General features: G+C 56.1%; 3 protein-coding genes across 3 annotated transcripts; 2 read left to right on the top strand and 1 right to left on the bottom strand.

The window, feature by feature from the left end:
- Positions 1-4,183: 4,183 nt before the first annotated feature.
- On the bottom strand, positions 4,184-11,981 carry LOC129126430 (ras-related and estrogen-regulated growth inhibitor-like protein). The gene is made up of 4 exons (XM_054642345.2): positions 11,662-11,981; positions 11,209-11,262; positions 10,873-10,949; positions 4,184-10,313 (listed from the first exon to the last, which is right to left on the bottom strand). The coding sequence occupies exons 1-4, from the start codon at positions 11,975-11,977 to the stop codon at positions 9,888-9,890; spliced, it is 873 nt and encodes a 290-aa protein (XP_054498320.2). The 5' UTR covers positions 11,978-11,981; the 3' UTR covers positions 4,184-9,887.
- Positions 4,747-8,685, top strand: PLIN1 (perilipin 1). Its single transcript, XM_054642363.2, has 5 exons — positions 4,747-5,050; positions 5,236-5,564; positions 6,071-6,217; positions 6,894-7,127; positions 7,616-8,685. Exons 1-5 carry the CDS (start codon positions 4,747-4,749, stop codon positions 8,000-8,002), a joined length of 1,401 nt encoding a protein of 466 aa, XP_054498338.2. The 3' UTR covers positions 8,003-8,685.
- Positions 11,982-12,403: 422 nt separating the features above from the next.
- KIF7 (kinesin family member 7) lies at positions 12,404-23,937 on the top strand. Its single transcript, XM_054642140.2, is given in 19 exon segments — positions 12,404-12,659; positions 12,662-12,967; positions 14,214-14,414; positions 15,037-15,448; positions 16,003-16,534; positions 16,841-16,975; positions 17,112-17,336; positions 17,737-17,939; positions 18,235-18,341; positions 18,646-18,801; positions 19,105-19,307; positions 19,394-19,591; positions 19,793-19,918; positions 20,382-20,558; positions 20,834-21,049; positions 21,253-21,459; positions 21,917-22,115; positions 22,207-22,356; positions 22,553-23,937. Coding segments are annotated over 19 exon segments (4,404 nt in total). The 3' UTR covers positions 22,948-23,937.

The following is a 23,937-nucleotide window of genomic DNA, read 5'->3' as shown; positions in this document are numbered from 1 at the left end:
TAGCTTGCCTAGGAGGGCATCCTTAAAAAGAAACTGGGCAGATATATATCAGCAGTGGTTATGGGGTTGCTGATCCTGCATGGAAATGAATCAGATACTTCTCCAGCCCCTTCCCAGACCAAAGGATAAAGGTGCCTTGCAGGGTTTTGGGGATGGGGCTCATCCCCTCACCGTGGTGTATTACTGAATGTGGAGCAGACTGCAGGGACAGGGGTGTGAAACTGCTTCCCTGCACCCTGTGGGTCTGTGAGCTCTCAACATTGCCTGCAGGAGCACAGGGAGTGTTTCTGGTGCTGGAGTGGTGGGGCAGGGAAGCTGTGGTGCCTTTGCCCTGCAGAGCCAGGGCTGGCACAGCCTTTGGCCCAGAGGAAGGGGAGGGGATGAGCACAGGCATTAGTAGGGCAAGGGCTGTGTTGGCTCCTGACTCCAGCCAAGGCAGGGAGGAGGTTGCTGTGCCCTCTGCACTTTCAGCCATGCCAGCAGGGCTGGAAAAAGTCTGAGTGCCAAGAGAGCAAACTTTGAAGCAGGCTGGTGCCCTTTGTCCCTCTGTCTGAAGGGCAGTGGCTGACCCCAGCACCAGCTGGAGGCAGCCCAGCATACTCATGTGCCTCTGTACCCAGCCAGCAAGGCAGGCACACCCCTGGGCTGGGAGCAAACTCTGGGCTCTTTGGGAAGCAAAGGGGGCATTTTCTTTCCATCTGTGGCTTTCCCATGCCCCAGGGAAGCCTCCCACCCCCATGCAGGAGCTGTGCAGCCACAAGCAGGGAGCCATGGAGCCGTGCTGGGTGCTCACTTCCATGTGCTGAATGGGAGTGCTGGGCAGCTGTGGGCATTGTGAGCCACATGCCAAGGGACACACAGCAGCCCTGGACCTCTCATCTGCACTGATCTCCCTGATTATTGCCTTGTCCTCAGGCATTTGTCCTCTCTCCACCACACTGTCTTCGTCTCATCACTGTGGCACATCTGTAGTCAATAACCAAAACTTGCCATGGTCCCATACAGGTGGTGTGGTCTTCTTTTCAATCAGTACCACACATGGATTTGTTAACAGTGGTGTGAGTCCTCAGTGTGCCTCCTGTGCACTGAGGCCATGGAAGAGCAGCATTCTAGTGAGGGCACTGCTGGCTGATCAAGGAGGGCAGTTGTTCCTCTACAAAGCATTTGTGAATCCACATTTGGGGAACCATGTCTTGTTTTGGTCCCACCATCACAGGAGACATCTTGAATAGTCTTTCATGAGAGGGCAAGGCATTCAGGGGCATGGAACACGGGCTGCACCAGCACTGAATGGGGCACAAACTCTGCTCAGAGGTGCACAAAGCAATGATAGGAGATGTCAGGTACAACAAAGAAAATTCCAGCTGGACATTAGGAAAAAATAGTTTAACCATTAGTATGGTTAGCACAGGAACTGGGCCCCAGAGAGAGGGGAATCCTCTCACTGAAAGTTTTTAAAACTGGACAAGACCAAGAGCAGCCTTATCTGACTTTGAGGGTAGCCCTGCTTTGAGCAAGAGTTGAATGAAGTGATCTTCAGAGATCATTTCCAAACTGATCTTTTCTCCATCTAGCCCAAATGCCTAAAGCTTTCCTAATGCAGTGTCTGCTCTGACCCACAGCTAGAGCCTCCTCACCAAAAGCCTCATGAATCATCTTAGAAATTGCAGACCTGCCCAAACCAGATTGCTTCAAGCAGAATATGTCCCCCACATCTGCCTTCTGCTCCTTGTGCTCAGTAAACTCTCCTGGGGAGAAGCCACTTTCTTGATCTCTGTTAGGTTTCCCAGCAGGATCATACCCTGGTCCATCAGGAGGCATAGCAGGGCTTACAGAAACACAGGAAGGTTTTAATCTCTTAGGAAACCCTGACTCTTCACCTTCTCCCTGCCTGCTCATGATCTGTTGCTTTCGAGGTGGTGAGGTCCCAGGGCATCTCCTCCTCTTCTGTGGAAGGAGTGGTGTTAAACCCTGGAACGTTCAGCTGTGCTGCAGCTCCTGCACTCTGCAGGGAAGGCAGCAAAGGGGATTTTCTGCCATCATCTGTTCCCAGTTACGGTGGTTTCAGGGAGCTCCTTGGCCCGTTTCCACCACAATCCCTCAGCTCCCGAGCCCACGCAACAGGGAGGTGGGGCCTGGTGGTGGTGGTAGTGGCCAGAGCACGGTGCCTCACCCTCACTGGACCAGGCTGAGGGGACAGTGCAGACACCACTCTCTGCTCCTGCTCTGCTGGGGACAGGCTGGCCCTCGGTGAGTAGTCTGTGCCCACTGGGTGCTCCAGGACAGCTTCAGTGGTTCCAGGGAGTGAGAGCAGGAATCACCCATTCTCTCTAGATTTCCAGAATTTCATCTGCTGCTAAGAAAAAGGGGTCTGTGCTGGGGCTGGAGCTGTGTTTTCACAAGGATGAGTGCTGGCATTTTGAGCAGCAGATATGTGCAAGGGGGATGCTGACCTCAGCTGGACATCTCACCATATCCCTACCCACTGCTTTTCTATCTGCTCCTGTCCTGCCTTCCTATCCCTTCTCAGCCAGAGTCTACTCTCATGCACATCTGTTAGCATCCTAGTTGCTCTGGGTTTGCTTTTCCAGCATATTTTATCCTGCTCTTACCATAACTTCTCTAAACTACATGCCTTTCAACTAATTTTTTTGGATCTTTGGGTGTTAAGGCACACAAGCAGGGCAGGGCTGCATGGAGGCTTTGGTTTTACATTTAACTGGTAAAAAGTCAAATGTTGGGCAATGCCACATCCATTGCACCCACGGGAGGTGTGTGTCAGCCCAGCTGCTGTGCTTGGGGGTGCAGGAGTGAGGGGGGAGCCCAAGCCCAGCCCTGCTTTCAGGCAGAGTCTGCGGTTCCCAACTTTGCTTTGCAGGTGGGTGTGCCACAATGACGGTGAAGAAGGCTCAGGCTCTGCAGGATGGAAATGCCAAGGTGGGTGCAGGGAAAGGGAAAGAGAAAAGGGCAGAGATGTGCCAAGGGGGCCAGGTAGTGTGTGCTGACTGTGCTGGATGAATACCAGCCACACCTCATGCTGTCTCACATGTCCCATGTTCTCTTCATATGGATCTTTACCTGCAGTAGTATGGAGCATCATCAAAGGCAAAGGGCAAACCTTTTTTGCTTGCTTGAAATTAAATAGTTCAGATTCAAAAAAGTTAACCTTGAGTTGATGTAAGCACTAAGTGATAGCTGCCAACTGTGCCTGTCCTTCATCTGTGCCCCATTTAGTCCCCAGATCTCCAGCATGGAGGTTTCTACAGGGTGGAAAGCCAGAGGGAGCATCTAAACAGCTGGGCTTGGGATCTTGGAGGAGTGAAGACCAACCCCCTCAGATACTGCCTGCAGTGTCCCTGCTCCCTCAGTGGCAGCAGCCAGCCTGCTTGTCCTTACTCAGCATACTTGGGAGATCCTCAGTGGGGCTAGAGAAATACTCTCCATCTCTTCCCATGCAAGCCAAAGTGTGAGTCCTCAGTGTGTCTCCTGTGCACTGAGGCCATGGAAGAGCAGCATTCTAGTGAGGGCACTGCTGGCTGGTCAAGGAGGGCATTTGTTCCTCTACAAAGCATTGATCCTCTACAAAGCAGTGATCTCTGCTCACTCCACCCACCGAGAGCCAGCGCTGTGCGGGGAACGGGGCGCTCCTCAGGGAATTGCTGTTGGCTCACCCGTGTCCCCCCGCCATGCACAGGAGAACGTTCTGCAGAGGGTGCTGCAGCTGCCCGTGGTGAGCTCGACGTGCCAGACGCTGCAGCGCAAGTACAGCAGCACCAAGGAGTCGCACCCGCTGATGGCCTCGGTGTGCGAGGTGTACGAGCGGGGCGTGCAGGGCGCCGGCGCCCTGGCCATGTGGGGCATGGAGCCCGTGGTGCGCCGCCTGGAGCCCCAGTGTGAGTCCGTCTGCTGGGGGGGACGTGGCAGGGGGGCCCAGCAGGGCTTCCCCTGCTGGGACAGCGCTGGCACAAGCACGAGCCTGGCACAGCCCGGGGGATTTTCTCACCATACTTTTGCCCATGGCAGTCGCTGTGGCCAACAACCTGGCTTGCCGGGGCTTGGACCACCTGGAGGAGAAGATCCCTGCTCTGCAGTACCCTGTTGACAAGGTAAGTCACAGGCAGGACAGCCACTCTTGCACTGAGAATGACACAGGAACAGGCAGGAGGCAGTACAGGAGGCAGTATTGTAGAAAGAGCAAAGAAGGCTTTATTCAAGAGAACCATGCAGTTTTTATAGAGTGATACCATACATTCTATTTGATTGGCTAACTAACAAAAACACTTTCCTCATACACCGTCCTTGAGAAGAACAGAAAGATGAAGTAGAAAAACACCACCTGTAGATTGTTTATACTTAAAAAGTTATCACATCCTTACAACTCCCTAAAAGTTCTCATAAGCCACCATGAGAAACGCTTGCTGTTTCTCTCTCTCTGTCCCATGGCATCCACACAGGACAATCTGGGACCCCCCAGCCCCTCTGAAAAGCCCACAGTACATCTCCTCTAGTCTTGCTTCTGATGGTGACAGGCTGCTGGCTGGGAAACAAGGCAGCATCTCCAAGTGAGGGCTCCTCCAAGGGCCTCTGCAGCCTAAACGATGGCTGGGGCTCCCAAATACAAGTCAGCAATGTCCTGTTGCCAACTACCTCCAGCCAACTACCTCCAGCCCAGTTTGGAGAGAGCTGTTGTGCCCCTCTTGCTGGCATGGACATGGCTGGGGTCCCTGCAGTCCCTCTGGCTGTTCTATGCCACCCCAAGCACACCAGAGGGGCTGTTCTCCATCTCTCTGCCCACAGCTTGCATCTGAACTGAAGGACACCATCTCCTGCCCCCTCCAAAGTGCCAAAAGCACCATTGGCAGCTCCATGGATAAGATCATCGAGCTGGCGGCAGAGGGCTATGAGGCCACCAAGAGCACAGTGGAAACAACAGCCAAGTACACAAGGAAGAACTCAGTGACCCAGATGGCAGCTGCAGGGGTCGACACAGCCCTGGGAGGGCTGGAGAAGCTGATGGAATACCTGCTGCCAGAGGAGGATGAAGAAGCAGGTAGTCCTGATGCCCAAATCCCCTCTGAGGGAGGCTGGTGACAGCTGGCTGGGTGGCTCCTCAGTTTGTGGGGTGCATGGGGCAGCAGGCGGCCCCTGGATTTTGGCAGAAGGCTGCCTAGGAGGGTTGTCCCACCAGAATGTAACCTTCCCACCATTCTTCTGCCTGTACTCTTCTACCTTTAGATAAGAAGCCCAAAAAGAAACGTCTGTCAACACCAAAGGTGTCCCAGCAGCAGCCCAGCACTACCACCACCACTCCCAGCACTCCCAGTGCTACCAGGGCTCCCAGTGCTCCCAGTGCTCCCAGGGCATACAGTGCATGCAGCACACCCAGCACTCCCAGCACTTCCAGCACTCCCAGTGCTCCCAGTGCTCCCAGTGCTCCCAGCACCCTGGGCCGGATTGGTGCTTTGGTCAGCACCGTGTCCCACCGCGCTTACCAGCAAACCACCCAAAGCCTCCAGCGTGCCAAAACCAAAGGGCAGGAGCTGGCCTCCTGGATCCCCATCCTGGTGAGTGCCAGGACCCACCTGCTGGGTTCCTGCTCCCCCATATCCTCTTTTGAGCTGATTTTGCTTTCAGACAGGATGTTTCAGGCTCCTTGGAGCAAATCTGAGCAGAGTTCGCTTCCCCTGCTCAGCAGGACAAGCTGGGGCTGGCGGTTCCTGCGTGATGTTCACACATAACCATGCACCACATTAGCGGGACAAGTTATTTTTAGCAGGTTCCCAGCATGTAATTGTTGATTTATGGCCTTGCCATAACATCCTTCCTAAAGCAAAAAGCCCTTGCAGAGACCCAGAGGGGATGGGGAGAAGGAGGTGTTTTTCCTACCATGTGCTTCAGTGGGAACAACTTCCCTGGCCTGTGCCAAAATCCCAGAGCTCCCATCTGCCCTCAGGATTTCTCCCCAGATGCACAAATGAATTCCCTGTGCACCCCTGTGTACCTCAGGCTAAAAGGACGGAGTGGGACCAGCCAGCTCCCTCTGAGTGGTGCCTTTTTGCTCCCCTGGCAGGGAAGCCTGGCCAAGCCGAGTGCCCCTGCAGCCCCCCAGGCCCGCAGTGATGGGCAGGGCAGCGCGGGCTGGCAGACCCGGCGCCACAGCAAGGCACCCGAGCAGAAGCAGGAGAAGGCAGGCAAGAAAGACACCAACCACGCCAAGGTATGGAGAAAAGCAGAGCAGTGAGCTGGGAATGCTCCAAAGCATCCTCCTACCCATGGACCATGGAGGCTGTTCCCCCATACCTTTGGGGACAGACCCCTATCCCTGCTCAATCCTGAAATGCAGCTTGGAGGATGCAAGAGGGGAGTGGCAGTGGGGCAGTCCCAGGAGACCCCTTCCCTTTCCCCAAAGCTGGGAACTGTGGGCTGCCTCTGTGCCAGGCAAAATCACCCTGGCTTGTATGTTCAAAACTCCTTTGGAGCTGTGGGATGCCAGCACTGAACTCCCTGCTGAACCTCTGACACCCCTGAGAAATCCCCTGCCGTAGTCCCAGCAGGGAGGGGCAGTCTGAGCCGGTGGGGCTGGGAACAGGCTCCTGCATCGGCTCCACTGGGAGCTGGGGACGGGAAGCAGCAGGTTGGGGTCAGTGCCCTTTGCCTCTGCCTGCAGCGGAAGCACAGCCTCGAGCAGAGGGTCCCCCGGGACCCCGAGTGGGGGAGCTGGCAGGGACAGGGAGAGACCCTGCTGCAAAGAGCTGCGGTGGCTTTTGCAGAGCAGCCAGCTGAAATCTCTCAGGCTTAGAGCTGCAAAGGGGATGGGGAAACCAGGGCCACCCCTGTCCTGTCCTGCCTGGAGGTGGGGCAGGTCCAGGAGCTGAGCTGGTTTCTCTGGGCAGGCGGGACAGGAGCCCGGGCTCGTGGGCAGCGTGGCTCACAACCTGCAAAGCGCCTGCGCCTCGGGCATCTCCAGCGTGAAGAAGGTGCCAGCCGTGGCCTGGGATGCGGCAGAGGGCTTGATCCTCTTCACCCCCCGCAGGCTGTCCAGGGCCATGGAGACTGTGGATGCTCTCGGGGGGACCCTCGTCAGTGCCCCTAAGCATCTGCTGGGCACCCTGTACAGCTATGTGCCGGTGAGTTTGCCCCCAGCCAGGCCCTGTTCATCTCCAGCAGAGCCCATTCTGCTCAATCTCCTGCCATGAGCACCCCACAGCTGCAGGCAATGTCAGACTGGGGAGATGCCATGAAGACACCTCAGTGCCACCCTCCTCTTGAGCACTCCCATAGCCATGACAGTGCATCCCCCAACAGAACAAATGGGTCACACAGTGGTGACGCCTTCACACAGTTCATGCCCAAGCCAAGGTGTGACCACATTCCCGGGAAGGGGAAAGTTCAGGCTGAGACCCTGTTCTCTCTCCTTTACCTCAGCCTGTTGTTCCCCTGGGAGCATTTCTCCACCACAGCTGCTCAAGGACTGCAAGCCACTCACTCCTCTCCACTCTGGGGGCAAACTGGCTTCTCCTGAGGTTCTCCCAGTTTAAGGGGGGGGCTGTGTAGCACAGGTGGAGCAGGGCTGGCAGGTGGCTCCACCTGGCTGGGTGCTCACCCCACCTCTCAGCTCCGCAGGCAGTCGGTGAAGGAAGAAGAAGCATCCAGGGCCAGCAAGACCAACACGGAGAAGAAAGAGAAGAAGGAGAAGGAGGACGAGGAGGAGACCAAGTCTGCTGCCCCCTCCACCGAGGAGAAATCCCAGCTGAGGAGTGACTGGCGGCTGTACCGTGGCCATCACCCCCTGTCCTTCCTGGGGCTCGAGGACCCCCTGTTCCTGCGGCACGGTTACTACCGCAGCCCTGCCCTGGAGGCCGAGTACCCGTTCCCGCGGAAATCCGCCTTCTCCCCCTACAACAGGAGGGTGAGCGAGGGCTCCTACCGCTTCAGCCCCGAGTCCGTGTACAGCCGGGCCTACTATGGCAGCCTCTACAGCCCTGTCTACAAGAAGGACTGAGCTAGCAGGCAGGACAAGCATCCCAGCCCCTCTCCAATCCCCTCAGCACGCTTTGCCTGGGCCCCTGCCAGCTTCCCACACACACCCCTGTTCCAGGACAGGAGCTTCAAGTGGTAGACAGGCCATGGGATAGTTTATTCTGGAGTGCATCAAGGCCAGGATGGGGGAATAAAGGCAAACAAAAGCCCTGCTGCCAGAAGGAGAAGGTAGGGGAAGGTGGGACTAGGAAGGTGAAGGAGATGTGGAAAGAGGGATGAGAGCAGGAGAAGGGATCACCCAGGGCTGGCACTGGGCTTCCTTGGACCCTGCTCAGCAGACAGGGTGAACTTAGATGGGCTACACATTGAGAGAGAGAGAGGGGAGGATGGCAAAGCTGTCAAATATCACCATAGCAAGCCTGCTTCCCCATCCTTCCTCCCTCCATCCCCCCTTGCAGGGCACATCCCTATGCACAGATTGCTCCTCCATGGAGGGGCTGAAGATCCCCACCAACCAGCAGGATTCATGAGTGGGAAGCCCTGGGCACTTCTCTCCCAGCTGGTGGTGGGATGGATGGTGGGGTCAGGAAAAAGAACAGGTGGAGCTCCTGGAGCCCCTCTCCCACAGGATCACCTGGCTTCCCACAACACCTTGTTGTATCTGCTGCAATAATAAACCTGCAATAATAAACCACCTGCCACTCACCCCATCTGCTCAGCTCCTTTGTGGCAGTGAGACACTAAACCAAGGGAACACGGTGGGGTGAGACCCCCAACTCAGGGCCAAGGGAATGGGTGCAGGAAACATCCTGTTACATTCCCTGTGGGTAGCTGCCACTGGGAGAGTGGGTGCTCGTGCCCAGCACAGTACGTGTCTCTTCCCATGCCCCAAGTACAAATTCACAGCTCCAAGGAGCCGGGGCTTCCTGCCAAAGACAATTTATTGCATTTCCAGAAGAACACAGCAGAGAAATCAGTGTCCCTACAGCACGCACAAACCCTCTCCCAATACACTGCTTTCCCAGGGCACAAAGAGAAGGGTTTGGGAGAGGCAGGGAAAAGCCTCCCAGCAGCAGAGGGGTCAGCGAGCCCCTTTCCCCAGCTCCTTTCCTCCCCGGGGACAGGCAGCCCTACAGAAGGAGTGGCTTGGGAAGGCTCATGGTGCAATTCCCATCCTGGGAACGAGCCCCGCGCTTGGCTTTTCCCAGGCACAGCCTGTACAGCGCCCGCCCGCACAAGAGAAACAAACGGCTGGGATGGCTGAAAGGCTGTGGGGGAGAGGGCTGTGAGCACGGCTGTTCAAAAGCACGGCACGGGGGATGGGAGGCACCAGCCCTCACCAAATTCTCCAGGATCGACGGTGCCCTGGGCTCTGATACACACACGGGAACTGCCAGTGCCTCCCCAGTGCAGAAAGCCCCACCTCTCCAGCTCATGGGTGCTCCAGGGTTACTGAAGAGGATCCTGATGAGGGTTAAACAGGAATAAGGATCCCAGAGTAGGAGTGGAGAGACAGAGAGTCGTGTGCTGTACAAGAGCAGGATGTTCTCCCTAATTGCTGACAGCTTGGGCAGCTCCTGCTGCAGGAGCTAGGGATGCTGCTGCCTGGAGCTTTGGCAAAATCCCCCCGGTGGTTTCCAGTGTTGGAGGATGGAAGGAGAAAGCAGGAGGCACCTAAAGAGCTGGTAGAGCAAAGAGATGAGACTGTCCCACGGCAGAGCCAAGAGGAGCCCACTACAGTCCTCAGCTGCACTGGCTGTGCGAGGCAGGACACGCAGACCCTGACACGAGGAGGACAGCAAGGAACTGTCATACTTATGGAAAGCCACACACCATGTCCATGGGCACCCAGCGAGGAGGCCTGGCCCAGCTGGGCAGCACAGAGAGCAGCAACAGCCGTGCAGGACTCAGAGGGAGTCTGTTCGCTTTCGGGCAAACACAGCCGACATGGTCTTGACGATGCCCCGGATCCCTGTGCCCTTCTTCATGGCCAGCTTGGTGTCTGGGATGAGCTTGGCCAGTCCATGGAAGACCATGAGGGCCCCGTGATAAGCCTCAGCGGCAGAGACCTCATAGAAACCGCAGTCTAAAGAGAGGGCCAGGAGCCGGCCCTCCTCGCTGGACACCACCCGCTGGTGGTGCAGGTCCCGCTTGTTGCCCACAATGACAATGGGCACCTTCTCCTGGCTCTGCCCCTCCTTGGCAGCCTTGATGAACTGCACTTTGAGGGGCAGGATGTTGAAGCTGGCACGGTCACAGATACTGTAGACCAGGACAAAGCTGTCTGCCCACTGGATTCGCTTCTCCTCTGAGGAGCCATCCTCTGCCTGCTCCTGTGGGGAAAGAGAAAAGGAAGGGTTGTTTTATTGGGCTCCCTCCCTCCAGGCCTGCCTGATGGAAGAGGGCAATCCTGAGCCTGTCAGGACAGGGACAGCTAGAGAACAGCAAAAGGGCAGAGAGAAAGAGGAGTACTGAGGAGGGCAGAGCAGCACCTGGCAGAACTAACCGAGGGGGGACGATTCAGCTTTCAGCATCACACCCTAATCCTAACCCTCACCCAGCTGCCAAGCACTGCAAGCTGTAGGTGATAACACTGTGGGGACCTCAGAGCAGCACCTCTATTTCTTTACCATAGCCCTGTACTCCCATCAGTGCTTCAGCTCCAGTGTTCTCAGCCAGAGGGCCATGGGCAATGGTAAGTATTGCTACCCTGTCAGCAGCATTGCTGTCCTGTGCTTGGCAGCTGAAAAGAGTTCAGTCACTTATGAACCCTCTGATTTGAAACTCTTGCTCAACTGGACCTCCCAGCCTGTGATTCCCCATAGGTAACTTCCAGTAAAGGGGTTTTTGTCCCTGGGGTAGAAAGGGGTGCTAGGAGTGGAGCTCTCTCACCTGGGAATTGGGGACGTCCCAGATGTGTAAGAGAATCTCTCGGCCATCCACAGTCAGGTTGTGGCTGTAGATGAATTCTGTGCCCCCAAAAAGAAAGAAAAATCGTCATCTTCATGGTGTCACCAGCTGCCACCCTGGACCTTTCGCACCCCAGAGAAGCAGCTCTGGAGCAAAGAGATCACTGAACAAATACAACACTGAGCCCCTGGGAGCAGGCAGATGCTCTGGAGAAAGGCAGGAGAGGATGGGCTGCAATGAAATCCCACAGGCAGAAGCAGGGTTGTCTCTGGATCCCAGTCCCTGCTGAGAACTGGCCTGGCCTGGCCTGGCACTCACCCATGTCTCCGTACTCTCCAATAAAGCGCCGGGTCAGGAAACGCACGGTCAGAGCTGCAGGCGGAAGGACAGGAATCATCAGAATAACCCCAAACCTGGAGGATTCTCCTTTCTAAATCCAGAGCAGAGTCAGGCACCATGCCCTTGTAAACTCCTACCAGCAGCAACGACCTCTGAGTCTCCCCAGCCACCAGCAGGTCTGTGAGTGCAGCAGAGGCACAGCAGGAACCAAAGCATCTGCACGATCCGGAGCATCAGCAAACTGCATCTCAGTGGAAAATACCTTCCCTTGCCATTCCCCGGCTGGCTACGAGGTTGTGCTCAGCTTCCCCACCTTGAATCACAGCTGCACCCCAGGGCTCAGCCCCATCTCACCAAGGGCTGCTCCCTGCTACTGTTCCTCCAAACACTGCTGCAGTTTTCAGCCTGCCACAGTTCACGGTCAGTTCTCACCTGATTTCCCTACGTTGTCTGCTCCCATGACAAGGACGTTTGCTTCCATCTTCAGGGCAGCGGGGCCAGGCACCTCCATGAGGGCAGGGTGGTCGGGGGTGAAGCTGGTGCTGCGGCGCAGCGGGAGCCGGAGCCCCATGCCGAGCGTGGCCGAGCCCTCGCACGGTCCCAGCCGTGTGTACAGCCCGGCTCGGCACAGCCGACAGCCCAGCGCTTCCCACGGCACCCGGGGGACCCACGAGGCCCATACCCCTCCCCGCAGCCGCAGGGGCGGTGCACAGGGAACTGCAGGCAGCCGGATGAAAAACTTTGTCATCGTTCAGAGTGTCCTGAACATACGTCAGTGGCTGAGCCGGCCCTGCCAGCCCCCAGCGCGGCGGGCGGCCGGGAAGCACCAGCTGTCGGCACCAGCTGCTCCCAAACCGCATCCCAGGAGGGACCCACGGCCCCACCCCAAAGCACTTTGTGCCTCGGCAGGGCCACGCAGCCCCTTGTCCCTTCCCCAAGGTGATCGTGGGAATGTCACCCGGGAGTGTCACCGCTGCTGGGCTGTCTCGTCAGGGATGAAGCGGCTGATGAGAGTCCCGTGCGGCTGGCGGAGCATCTCATGGGTGGCCGAACTTTATTTCACCAGCGATGGAACACTTCACGATTAACGGAGCGCTGCCTCGCATGTGACGAAGCATCTCACGAGGGACGGAATCCCCTGCGAGTGAGTGAGTGATGAAACATCCCAAGAGTGATGGAGCTTCTCTGGAGTACCGGGGAGCCGCCGCGCAACTCCTGCAGCCGCGGGCGTCTCCCGCTCCCCCCGGCTGCTCTCCCCGGGCTGCGGCGAGGACCGGCCGCATCCTCCCTTCCCGACCGACCGCATCGTCCTCCCTCCCCGACCCTCCGCATCCTCCCGACCGACCGCATCCCCTCCCGGGCCCGCATCCTCCTCCCTGCCCTGCCCGGCCCGCCGGGAGGAGCCGCTGACGCCATCGCGGCGCGCCGGGCGCGGCCATGGCGGCGGAGGCGGCGGTGGTGCGGGTGGCGGTGCGGGTGCGGCCGCTGCTGCCCCGGGAGGCGCTGCGGGGACACCGGCCCTGCCTGCGGAGCGATGCCGCCACCGGCGAGGTGGAGCTGGGCCGCCGCCGGTTCCGCTTCGCCGCCGTGCTGCCCGAGGCGGCGGGGCAGGCGGCCGTGTACCGGGCCTGCGTCCAGCCGCTGCTGCGCGCCTTCTTCCGCGGCTTCAACGCCACCGTCTTCGCCTACGGACAGACCGGCTCCGGCAAGACCTACACCATCGGGGAGGCCAGCGTCGGTGAGTCTCGCCGGGACCGGCGGCTCCGTGCCCGCCAGCATCCCTGCTCCGACAGCATCCCTGCTCCACCAGCATCCCTGCTCCGACAGCATCCTTACTCCACCAGCATCCCTGTCCCGCCAGCACCCTTGCTCCACCAGCATCCTTGCTCCACCAGCATCCTTGTCCCACCACCATCCCTGCTCCTCCAGCATCCCTGCTCCTCCAGCATCCCTGTCCTGCCAGCATCCCTTCTCTGCCAGCATCCTTGCTTTACCCAAACCCAACTGCATCATCATCGTCTCCATCACTTCCAGTTTCACTCCCAAACAGCCCTTCCACCCTGCCAGCCCCTCCAGCTCAAGCCAGCCTCCCCCCACCATCCCACCCTCAGCAGCCTTTCCTTTCCCCCTACGTATGTTGCTGTAGCCACCCCCCAGAGGTGTGTCTCCACACCCTTGAGATCACAGTGTCTAGGTTTCTCCTCTTTCACTGCAGGACAAGTGGCAGGATCTGGTCCTCCACCAGCTCTGGAGGTGGTGGTGATAGTCCTAGATCCTGAAATAAACCTGAAGGACAGGGAGGTTTGCAAGTGTCAATCCTGTTTGTTTCTTTATATGGAGGAAATGAAGAAAAAGACAACTTTTTCATTCTGGCTTAATGGCATTGTGATTTCTAACAGAGGATGTGCTGTAAACATTTCAGTCATCTTTAGTTAATTGCATCATTTGTAAACTCTAAATTGTTTCATACTTTTAATGTACATCTGTTTTCAGTCTCCCAGTTCAGGCTATCATTGCACCAAATTTGAGAATTGCCATTTTACATGGCTGTTGGAGACAAAAGGAAAAACATTTAAAATTCAGTAGAGTGCTGTGGCCAGATACAAGCAAGCTACAAATGCAAAAAAAAAAAAAAAAAAAAAGAAAAAGAAAAGCTTCTCGCAGTTGGGAAAAGTTGTGGAGTCATGCTGGCTTCAAAGGACAGCACACTGCAGCTGCAGGCATGGTGTCTGATACTCACTGAAATGCTGAGGTGCTTTTTCCTTCTTGAGGAAGGGCTGGAATCCAGCACAGCAGTGGGGTAGGATTTGCCCAGAGGTCTCGTGGCATGTTTAACCCAGGCTGCGAGGGCTGAGCTCTGGGACAGTTGTGAGGCTGCTCCTTTCCAGCTGATGTGTGTTGCAGGCAGGCTTCTGACCTCAGCTCTGTCCCCAGCCAGCGTGGGCTCCCTGGATGCTCCATGGGTGTGTGCCTCTCTTTGCTAGCTTCCATCAATGAGGATGAGCAGGGCATCATCCCACGAGCCATGGCTGAGACCTTCAGGCTCATCGATGAGAATGACCTGATCGACTACACGGTCCGAGTGTCCTACCTGGAAGTGTACAAGGAGGAGTTCCGGGACTTGCTGCAGGTGGATACAGCCAGCAAAGACATCCAGATCCGGGAGGATGACAAGGGGAACATTGGTATGTGTACCTGTGCACAGGCTCTTTTTCTCCTCATGTTGGAGGCCAGAGCTGGGTTATCTGTCCATGAAGGCAGAGCCAGGTCTTCCCCCTCCATCCCCTTGTCTTCTGCAGCAGTTTGCTGTGCTTAATCTGGAAAGCTGGTCTGGGCAAAGCCCAGTACAGGCAGGGTGACAGCACCAGGCTCTGCAGAGGAGCTGCATCCTCAGGCAGCCCATCCCTCCCCACATTCTCTGAATCTGAGAGGAGCAATGAGAGGAGCAGAGAAAAGAATGATCAAAACAATTCTTATCTCATTGGCTGCTCCTGTGTTGTGCCAAAGTAGAATGCAGTGTGGAGATTGTTTACCCAGAGTGATGGTGTTTTGTTTCCTTGGCCTGTCAGGGCCAAGCATGTGTCCTGACTGTTGGTCAGGAGACAGTCACAAGACTTTGTTCAGTTGAGTTGAGTGCTTGTGCAGTTTCAGTTTAGATGTAGTGTAATATAGTGTAATAGAATAATAGAGTATAATAAAGTAATTAATTAGCCTTCTGATATCAGTGGAGTCAGATGCATCATTCTTCCCTTCGACGGGGGTCACCTGCTTTTACAATACCCACCCACAGCTGCCTTTGCTTTGCAGTGCTGTGCGGGGTGAAGGAGTCAGAAGTGGAAGGGCTGGACGAGGTGCTGAGCCTGCTGGAGATGGGGAACACAGCCAAGCACACGGGAGCCACGCACATCAACAGGCAGTCGAGCCGCTCGCACACCATCTTCACGGTGACCATGGAGCAGCGGCGCGGCGCCGGCCGCCTGCCCCTGCACCGCCAGCCCCCCGCCGTGCCCGCCCCCGGACAGGTCCTGGTCTCCAAGTTCCACTTCGTGGACCTGGCGGGCTCAGAGCGGATTGTGAAGACGGGAAACACAGGGGAGAGGCTGAAGGAGAGTATCCAGATCAACTGCGGCCTCCTGGCCTTGGGCAACGTCATCAGTGCCTTGGGAGATCCTCGGAGAAAGACCACCCACATCCCATACAGGGACTCCAAAATCACCAGGTACCACTGGGAGCAGGACCCCCCACGTCTCACGGGCTCAGCTTCCAGGTCTGACCTCTCTGCAGGTCATCATGTAGAGAATCTCAAGGAGCAATGAGGCCAGGATAGGAATGCAGGCCTAGGTCGTTGCAGTGTTACAGACAGTGAGGCTTGCATGAGTTATGCTGCTAAAGCTGAGATGAGGTGTTGCTGTGGGTTACCCTGCTCTTCTTGCCAGTCAGGGAATAAAAAGTACTCCCAGTAAGCTTGTTTAATGGTCCACAGTTAGTTCTTAGCTTGAGCACGTGGCCTTTGCAATCTCCAGCAGCACCCCTGGCAGCATATATGTAGCAGTGATCACAGAGTCAGGGAGCTCCCAACCTCAGGAGTTATTTGGATGGAGACTTGCCATGGTGCAAACTGTTAATCCTCTGCTTAATGATTCCGTTCACCTCACTGATGCCAAACCAGCTACAGAGCAAGGACATTATTTTCCTTGGGCTCAACCTCTGAAAAGGGTTGAAAACCTGTTTCCTTTGTATTTCTGCCATTTTAATCCCTGTGCTCTTCCTTAGGATCCTGAAAGACTCCCTGGGGGGGAACGCCCAGACCGTGATGATAGCCTGCGTCAGCCCCTCATCCTCTGACTTCGACGAGAGCCTCAACACGCTGAACTATGCCAGCCGGGCTCAGAACATCCAGAACAAGGCGGTGGTGAACTGCCGCAGGGAGACGGAGCACATCGAGGAGCTGCACCTGCAGATCAAGAGCCTGCAGAAGGCGCTGGAGCAGCGGCAGCGCTCGGAGACGCGCACCATCCACCGCTCGGGCAGCGCCAAGCGCGGCGCGCCCGACGCCACGGCCCGGCTGCAGGCCGAGTGCGCCCATTACCGCACCTGCACCGACGCCGCGCACCGCCTGCTCTCCGAGCTCCAGGAGGACAGCAACCTCAGCCTGGAGCAGATCCTGCGCGTCAAGGAGTGGCTGTGCGCCGTGGAGAGCCAGAGGAGCGAGCTGACCTCGGCCGGCCTGGACAGCGGCATTGAGAGCACCTCCATGGAGGACCAGGGACAGGAGGCACAAGGGTCAAAAGTGGCAAAAGGCCAGGTAATAGTGGGGTGTTACAGCTCTCTGAGGTGGGGTTCGTCTCGTGGCCACAGCAGCCCCAGCATAGCATGATGGAAGGGTCAGGAGGGTGAGAGGAGGAGAAGTAACCTGTCCAAGAGGCTCTAGGGAGGCAGAAGGACATGGTCCTCACAGCAGGCAGGGAAAAACTAGGACTAGGACTCTCAGGTGCAGCTGAGAGATTTATTACATAGGAAGAATCTGGGTCTGCAGAGCTGTTGAGTCCTTGCAGAGATAGGAAGAGAAGGACAAATGCTGAGGCTGCCTCTCTTTTATTTTGGAGAGCAGGTGAGCACTGAGAAGTGTGAGTCCATCAAAGATGAGCAGGTGGCCAAGCTACAGAGGCAAGTGGAACGCCTGGAGGAGGAGAACCGTGATTTCCTGGCTGCCCTGGAGGATGCTATGGAACAGTATAAGCTGCAGGTATTTCTGGGCTCTGCTCTCTTTGTCGGGACCTGTCCCACTCCTCTCCTTCCTGCCCAGGGGTGCTCAGCCTAACTTTCTGCAGTGGGTCTCAGATCAACATGTATGTAACCACATTTTTCTCATTGTTTCCTAGAGTGACAAACTGCAGGAGCAGCAGGATAAGATCTCAGAGCTGCACGTGCGCTTGGAGATGGCAATGCCAAACCTGTGTGTGCCAGGACTGCTGGAAAATCTTCACCTGGTCACTGCCAGCCAGAGACCTCATACAGCCCCACTGGATGCTGCCCCATCCCATGGCTTTGGTGGGGTTCCCTCAGGGCTGCTTCCTGAGCAGAGTGGAAGAGCACTCTGCAAGAAGGTGAGGGCATAAGGCTGTGCCACTGAAGAACTGCTGCCTCTTCACTTGGCTGCTCTCCACTGTAGGAGAGCTTCTGCCCTGCTGTTCAATGTGATCTTATCAGAGGTGTAGTTCAGAGGACTGTGCTCAGTGTTCAAATCCAGAGTTTTACAACTCTGGCAAAAACAGCCCAGCTTCAAAACTGAGGCTTTTGCTTTCATGTTGTGGGTGAGTCCCAGAATTGTTCAGTGTTTGAGCAGAAGCACAGGCAGCTGGGTCTGGCAATACACTGGTTCTCCTGAAAATACACTCAATCCATTTTGTTGCTTTTATGTCTAGCAGTGATGTTCAGCTGGGAGCTGCTTTTTCCAACACTGGCTCTCACACAGCTTGTTTCCTCTCTTTCCAATTCTGTGCCCAGAAGCTCAGCAGCAGCTCCTCCTTGCAGAAAGAGGAACTGGCAGGCTGGCACCCGAACCATGCACAGCACCCAACTGGTGATCCTGAGGTCAGAGAGGTGGTGCTGAGGAGGGAGCTCAGCCAGGACTCAGAGAAGCCATCAGAACTGTCCTCAGGAGAGGAGATGGAGGAATGGGAACAGAAACGGTCCCTGTCCCAGTGCCGGTGAGTTGGGGCTGTCCCAGCCAGCTGTCCCTGTGCCATATCCCTGTCCCTGGCTGTCACCTGGCTGTCCCACCTCTGCAGCTCAGCTCTCGTGTCTGATGTAGGGCAAATGCTGCCTGTGGGGTCAGTGATGCTGCTGATACACCTTACTGCTCCCTGGGGAGCTCATTACCATCATTCCTGACCACACCTGTTGTTTCCATCTGCTTCTAAAGCCTGTGGATCATGAGGGTCCTTACTGGGAACAGCTTTAGGAGTACCCAGACCAAGCTGATTAATTTGCTTCTCCTTCTAGAAATGGGATCCAAAATTGGAGCAAGAAAGAGATTTTCAAGTTGAGCGAGGAGGCAAGTGGAGGCAATGCCCTCTCAATTCAGGAGGAGCAGCTGGAGCTGTCAAAAGGCAAGTAGCAACCGTAGGTTGTTGGATAATCTTCCATGGGCTGGTGGTGCTTCACTGGGAGATCTTGGTGTCCCACCTGGATGTGCCCAGAGGACAAAAATGGAGCAAAAATGGAACCTAGCTGCTTTTGTTAGGGAGAAACTTGAACTCTTAGGGTCTGGCAAGGGTGTATGTTATGGTGGAACCTTCAGGTGACTCTGGGCAATGCTGTGCCAGACTCTGCCTACAGATCCAAGATCAGATTGTCCTTCTGTCACCCATCTGCTAAGATAGGACTTTTCTGACCTGAGAATCTGTGTTCCAGAGGTCTATGGGAAGCGGGAGTCACTGCTTGGCTGCCGGGAGCGCCTGCCAGGGAAGGGCTCTGAGTGGAGGCTGGTGCAAGCACAGCAGAAGATCCGAGAGCTGGCGATCAACATCCGCATGAAGGAGGAGCTGATCACGGAGCTCATTAAGACAGGTACAGAGCTACTGGCAGGAATATGCACCCATTTCCCATGAAACCTCCTCCTAGTTGTGGTGCTTAGTCTCTCCTTCCATCCTCATCTTCTCTGCCTGTGTTGCTTGTGCTCAGTCTCTTCTCCTAAAAGCAGCAGGGCCTTGTTTCTCCATCCCTCCAGCTGACAGAAACCCAACCCACTGGTTTGTTCCTTCCCTACAGTGGCTGAGGGAAAGGGAACATTCAGTCTCTGTGGCCAAAAATACTTGGGGAGAGGGAGGAAGGGTCAGGATCCTGGCTGTGAGAGAGGGGGCTATGTTGCAGGCAAGGATGCCCAGGCTCTGAACAAGCAGTACAGCCAGAAGATCAGTGAGCTGGAGCAGGAAGCAGAGCAGGTGCGGGCAGAGCTGAGCGACAGCCAGAAGCAGCTCCAGGAGCTGGAGGCCAAAGAGCCGTGGGACCCTGGGGAGAAGCGCAAGCTGCAGGAGTACCGCACACGCCTGGCGGCCGTGCGGAGCAAGGCACAGGTGAGGGGGAGAGGCTGAGCAGGGCAGAGCTGGGGGCATCTCTGCAAAGAGAGGAGATGCCAAGGGTGGGTTTCACCCCGTGGCAGGTTCTGTGCAAGAAGAAGCAGGCGACAGAGAGGCTGGTGTCGCTGTCGGCGCAGAGCGAGAAGCGCGTGCAGGAGCTGGAGAGGAACATCCAGCTGATGCGGCGGCAGCAGGGGCAGCTGCAGCGGCGGCTGCGCGAGGAGAGCGAGCAGAAACGGCGGCTGGAGACAGAGGTGAACAAGGGACAGCACCGAGTCAAGGTAGGAGAGGGCAGGAGCAGTTGTGCTGCTGTGGGGTTTGTGAGGGTGATGCTGGCTGGGCTCTGATGTGGTCTGTGGTTGTCTTGGAGAGCATGGAGACAGCTCTATCCAAAGAGCTAGAGGAGAACATAATCTCTTCCTCAGCACCTGGGCAAACACATCCCACTCCTTCCATGCTCAGGGCTGCTCTTTCACACGCAGGAACTGGAACTGAAGCATGAGCAGCACCAAAAAATCCTGCGCATCAAAACAGAGGAAATTGCAGCTTTCCAGAGGAAGCGGCGGAGCGGCAGCAACGGTTCTGTGATCAGCCTGGAGCAGCAGCAGGTACAGACAGCAAGCCTGCCTCTGCTTCCCTGTTCAGTGGGGATGCTTGGCAGACTGCAAGCTGATGGGAGACATCTGAAAACAGAGACCTGAGCCCATCCTGCCCTTGAGAAGGACAATCCATAATGTCATTTGCATCTAGTAGCAGAGGGCTTAAGATCTTTTCTTACCCCAGAAACAGGATCTGATCTAAATCCCAGCATTGGTAAAGAAGTTTTGTCTGTTTGCAGAAGGGTGGTGAGAGATGTGCCCTCTAAGAACTCCCTGACAGCTGGGAATTTAGTTTAGCTCTGCCTCTTGGAGGAGCTGGAAGGATAAAACCAGCAAAGTCTGGGCTGTGGGGGTTAGCAGAGATGGAATAAGGACCCTTGTTCAGATCTCAACCCTTCTCCTCTTTAGTCCAGCAGTCCTGGGCACTGCTGCTGCTGTCTGCACACACACCTTTTGCTTCTCCCTCCATCAGAAAATTGAAGAACAGAAGAAGTGGCTGGACATGGAGATGGATAAAGTTCTCGAGCAGCGCCAGGCCCTGGATGAGCTGGAAGATGAACTGAGGAAGCGGGAAGCTATTGTGGCCAAAAAGGAAGCCCTGCTGCAGGAGAAGAATGGCCTGGAGAGCAAAAGGCTGCGCTCCAGCCAGGTAAGACAAGAGTGTGACACCTCAACCCTTTGCTTGATTTCCAGCAGAGGTGGAGGCTGGAAGACCTGGGTGCCATCCTGGGTCTGGCTGCAGGCCAGGATGAGCGGCTGTTGGGAAGTGGGTAGGAAGTCTTGTCTCTCTGAAAGAGTCTGAGCTTATTGGTTTGGTAGCCCTTGGTCTGCTTGGGGGGTCGCTTGACCTAGAGAGGGAGTAGAACAGGGCTGAGGGCCTGACTTGCCTTGGGAGCAGATCCCCTCGAGCATGCTCTGCTGCAGGCCCTGACAGATGACATAGTGCGCGTGTCCAGCCGCCTGGAGCACCTGGAGAAGGAGCTGAGCGAGAAGAACGGGCAGCTGCGCCACGGCAGCGCGCAGGACCAGCAGCAGATCCGCCAGGAGATCAACAGCCTGCGCCAGGAGAAGGACCAGCTGCTCAAACAGAGGCTGGAGCTGGACAACAAGCTGCGCCAGGGCACGCTGCTGTCCCCAGAGGTACCTCTGCTGGGGCTGGGGAGCAGGAGCCTGTAGGAGAGAAGTAAAGATTGAGCATGAGGTTGTTGGCAGATGCTCCCCCACATCCCAAACCGTGCATGTCCCAGCTCTCACCGGCACTGTTGACATGACAAGCAAGGCTAGGGCAGGGTGAGACAGAGCAAACCCTTTGCTCCCTGGTAACTACAGCTCTGCCCTGGCAGGAAGAACGGATCTTGTTCCAGCTGGATGAGGCAATTGAGGCTCTGGATGCAGCCATTGAGTACAAGAATGAGTCCATCACGTGCAGGCAGCGAGTCCTGCGGGCCTCGGCCAGCTTGCTGTCGCAGTGTGAGATGAACCTCATGGCCAAGCTCAGCTACCTCTCCTCCTCTGAGACACGAGCTCTGCTCTGCAAGTACTTTGACAAGGTGGGACACAACTGCCCTCTGTGCTGGTGGCAGTTGTATTTCACTTACTGGCTGTTAGTGATTGCATTATTAGCCACCCAGAGCACATAATAAACATAACACAGCTTGAATGTACTTGTTAACAGAAATGATGACCTGACCACACTCCTGTTTTCCTCAGTTTCAAGCTTTCTCTTTGCATCATATTCTTGTAAAGTAAGGCCACAGAGCCACAGCACCATGACCCTAGCTGGGAGAGGGGCTAAGTAGTTATAGGATGCATGGATCCCTGCAGTGGCTCTGCCACATCAGTGCAGCCACACCTTGCTCTTCCCTCCACAAGGCAGCTCTGACATCCCAGCACTACTAACCTTTGTAGGCTGTACCACCAAACTAACATGACTGGGGCTCGGTGGAGCTGGAAATCTTCCCAGGCATGAAGGAGCTGAAGAGTTCCTTGCTCTTGGGCCCTGGCCAGGTGGTGACACTGCGAGAGGACCAGCACAGGCAGCACATTGCCTTCTCAGAGCTGGAGATGCAGCTGGAGGAGCAGCAGCAGCTGGTGTACTGGCTGGAGGCGGCCGTGGAGCGGCAGCGGCTGGAGATGGACCGCCAGCTCACCCTGCAGCAGAAGGAGCACGAGCAGAACATGCAGTTACTGCTGCAGCAGAGCCGTGGTAACCCCCAGCTCTCCAGATGGGCAGCAGTGCTACTGCTTTTGTCTTTCTCAGAGCTCCCAGGCTGAAATAGCCTTGTTTTTGTTTGTAGAGCACATGGATGAGGGGCTGGCCAGCAGCAAGCTGCAGTATGAGGCGAGGATTCAAGCGCTGGAAAAGGAGCTGAGCCGTTACATGTGGGCAAACCAGGAGCTGAACCAGAGACTGAGTAACATGAACCTCCATCCTGGACAGACCAAAGGTGAGAGGAGACCCAGGCACGGGCTTTGCTGTTCCTGCCAAGTTAAAAGGGAGGCTCAATTCCCACAACTGGCAGTGACAGCTGGGAGCAGTCCAGAGCAGTGCATGTGCAGGTCCTTCAGCAACTGCTGTACAGGCACTAATTTTGATGATGAAAGTCCTGATACTCTCCTCACTGTACCCTCAATTTTTCCCAGCAGGGATGGAGAGAAGCATTTATGGGGCTGGGGACAGAGCTGCCCCTGAGCTTGGCCCCTGTGAGGAATTCAGCCTCAGGGAGCAGCCCGTGCCTCCAGCTGCCTCTGAAGAGAGCCCTCGGGCCAGGGATGAGAGCAGGGACCTGGTGCACGCCCCTTTGCCCTCGACATGGAGGCGTTCCTCGCTGCCCAGCGACAGCCCCGGCGACCCCCGGCAGAGGGACACGGAGCACTCCCTGCTGAGAGCAGGGCAGCCCCACGAGCTGCTGCCCCCATGGAGCCTGGCTGCTGCTGCTGCTCCCAAAGCCCGCCGGGAGCTGCGCAGGGCCAGCCTCAACGTCAGCCCAGTGCCTCATCACCCAGCCATGATAGATGTGAGGAAAAACCCGCTCTAGAGCCAGCCTCAACGTCAGCCCAGTGCCTCATCACGCAGCCATGATAGACGTGAGGAAAAACCCACTCTAGAGCCAGCCTCAATGTCAGCCCAGTGCCTCATCACCCAGCCATGATAGACGTGAGGAAAAACCCGCTCTAGAGCCAGGCCTAATGTCAGCCCAGTGAGGAAAAACCCACTCTAGAGCCAGCCTTAACATCAGCCCAGTGCCTCATCACGCAGCCATGATAGACGTGAGGAAAAACCCGCTCTAGAGCCAGCCTCAACGTCAGCCCAGTGCCTCATCACCCAGCCATGATTGATAGACATGAGGAAAAACCCACTCTAGAGCCAGGCTTAATGTCAGCCCAGTGCCTCATCACCCAGCCCTGATAGACATGAGGAAAAACCCGCTCTAGAGCCAGGCTTAATGTCAGCCCAGTGAGGAAAAACCCACTCTAGAGCCAGCCTCAATGTCAGCCCAGTGCCTCATTACCCAGCCATGATAAATGTGAGGAAAAACCAGCTCTAGAGCCAGGCTTAAGGCTCACCTGACTCAGGGCAGGGAGCAGTATTGCTGAGCTGAGCTTGAGAGCCCTCCTGCCCCACAAGGCAGCCTGGCTGCAACCCTGTTACGTTTCAGAGGTCTGAGGAAGAGAAAGATGTGATTTGTTGCCATGAGTGTGTAAGGTGTGGAAGCACCAGCCTACATTCTCCATGTTGCTGCCAGTTGAGGCAGCACTGACAGGAAGCTCTGCTCCCTCAGCAGCTTGAACACTGTGAAGCAGGAGACACTTTGCTTCCAGGCCTCTTAACACTAAAAACTTGTTTACAATGTGGAATTCTCAGCTGAAGAGCTTGCTCAGCCCTGGCAGCCTCGGAGGGAGATGCTCTGCAGTCCTGCAGAATTTGTACATAGATTTTTGTAGTAACTTTGGGTTTTTTACATTTCTACTATAACTTTTCTAATAAAGCAGACTGAGTTTTATGAAATGGTGACTTGTCAGAAGGA

This window comes from Agelaius phoeniceus, chromosome 13 (genome assembly GCF_051311805.1).
Source record: "Agelaius phoeniceus isolate bAgePho1 chromosome 13, bAgePho1.hap1, whole genome shotgun sequence".
Taxonomy (NCBI): domain Eukaryota; kingdom Metazoa; phylum Chordata; class Aves; order Passeriformes; family Icteridae; genus Agelaius; species Agelaius phoeniceus.
This window is presented reverse-complemented; position numbering and strand designations above follow the sequence as displayed.

Coding starts and splice junctions, on each gene's coding strand:
- PLIN1 (XM_054642363.2), top strand. CDS start 4,747: ATGCCACCCCAAGCACACCAGAGGGGCTGTTCTCCATCTCTCTGCCCA. Junction 6,218..6,893: donor AAGACACCAACCACGCCAAG/GTATGGAGAAAA, acceptor TTCTCTGGGCAG/GCGGGACAGGAGCCCGGGCT. Junction 7,128..7,615: donor CCCTGTACAGCTATGTGCCG/GTGAGTTTGCCC, acceptor CCCACCTCTCAG/CTCCGCAGGCAGTCGGTGAA.
- LOC129126430 (XM_054642345.2), bottom strand. CDS start 11,977: ATGACAAAGTTTTTCATCCGGCTGCCTGCAGTTCCCTGTGCACCGCCC. Junction 11,263..11,661: donor AGACAACGTAGGGAAATCAG/GTGAGAACTGAC, acceptor TTCCGCCTGCAG/CTCTGACCGTGCGTTTCCTG. Junction 10,950..11,208: donor TGGAGAGTACGGAGACATGG/GTGAGTGCCAGG, acceptor TTGGGGGCACAG/AATTCATCTACAGCCACAAC.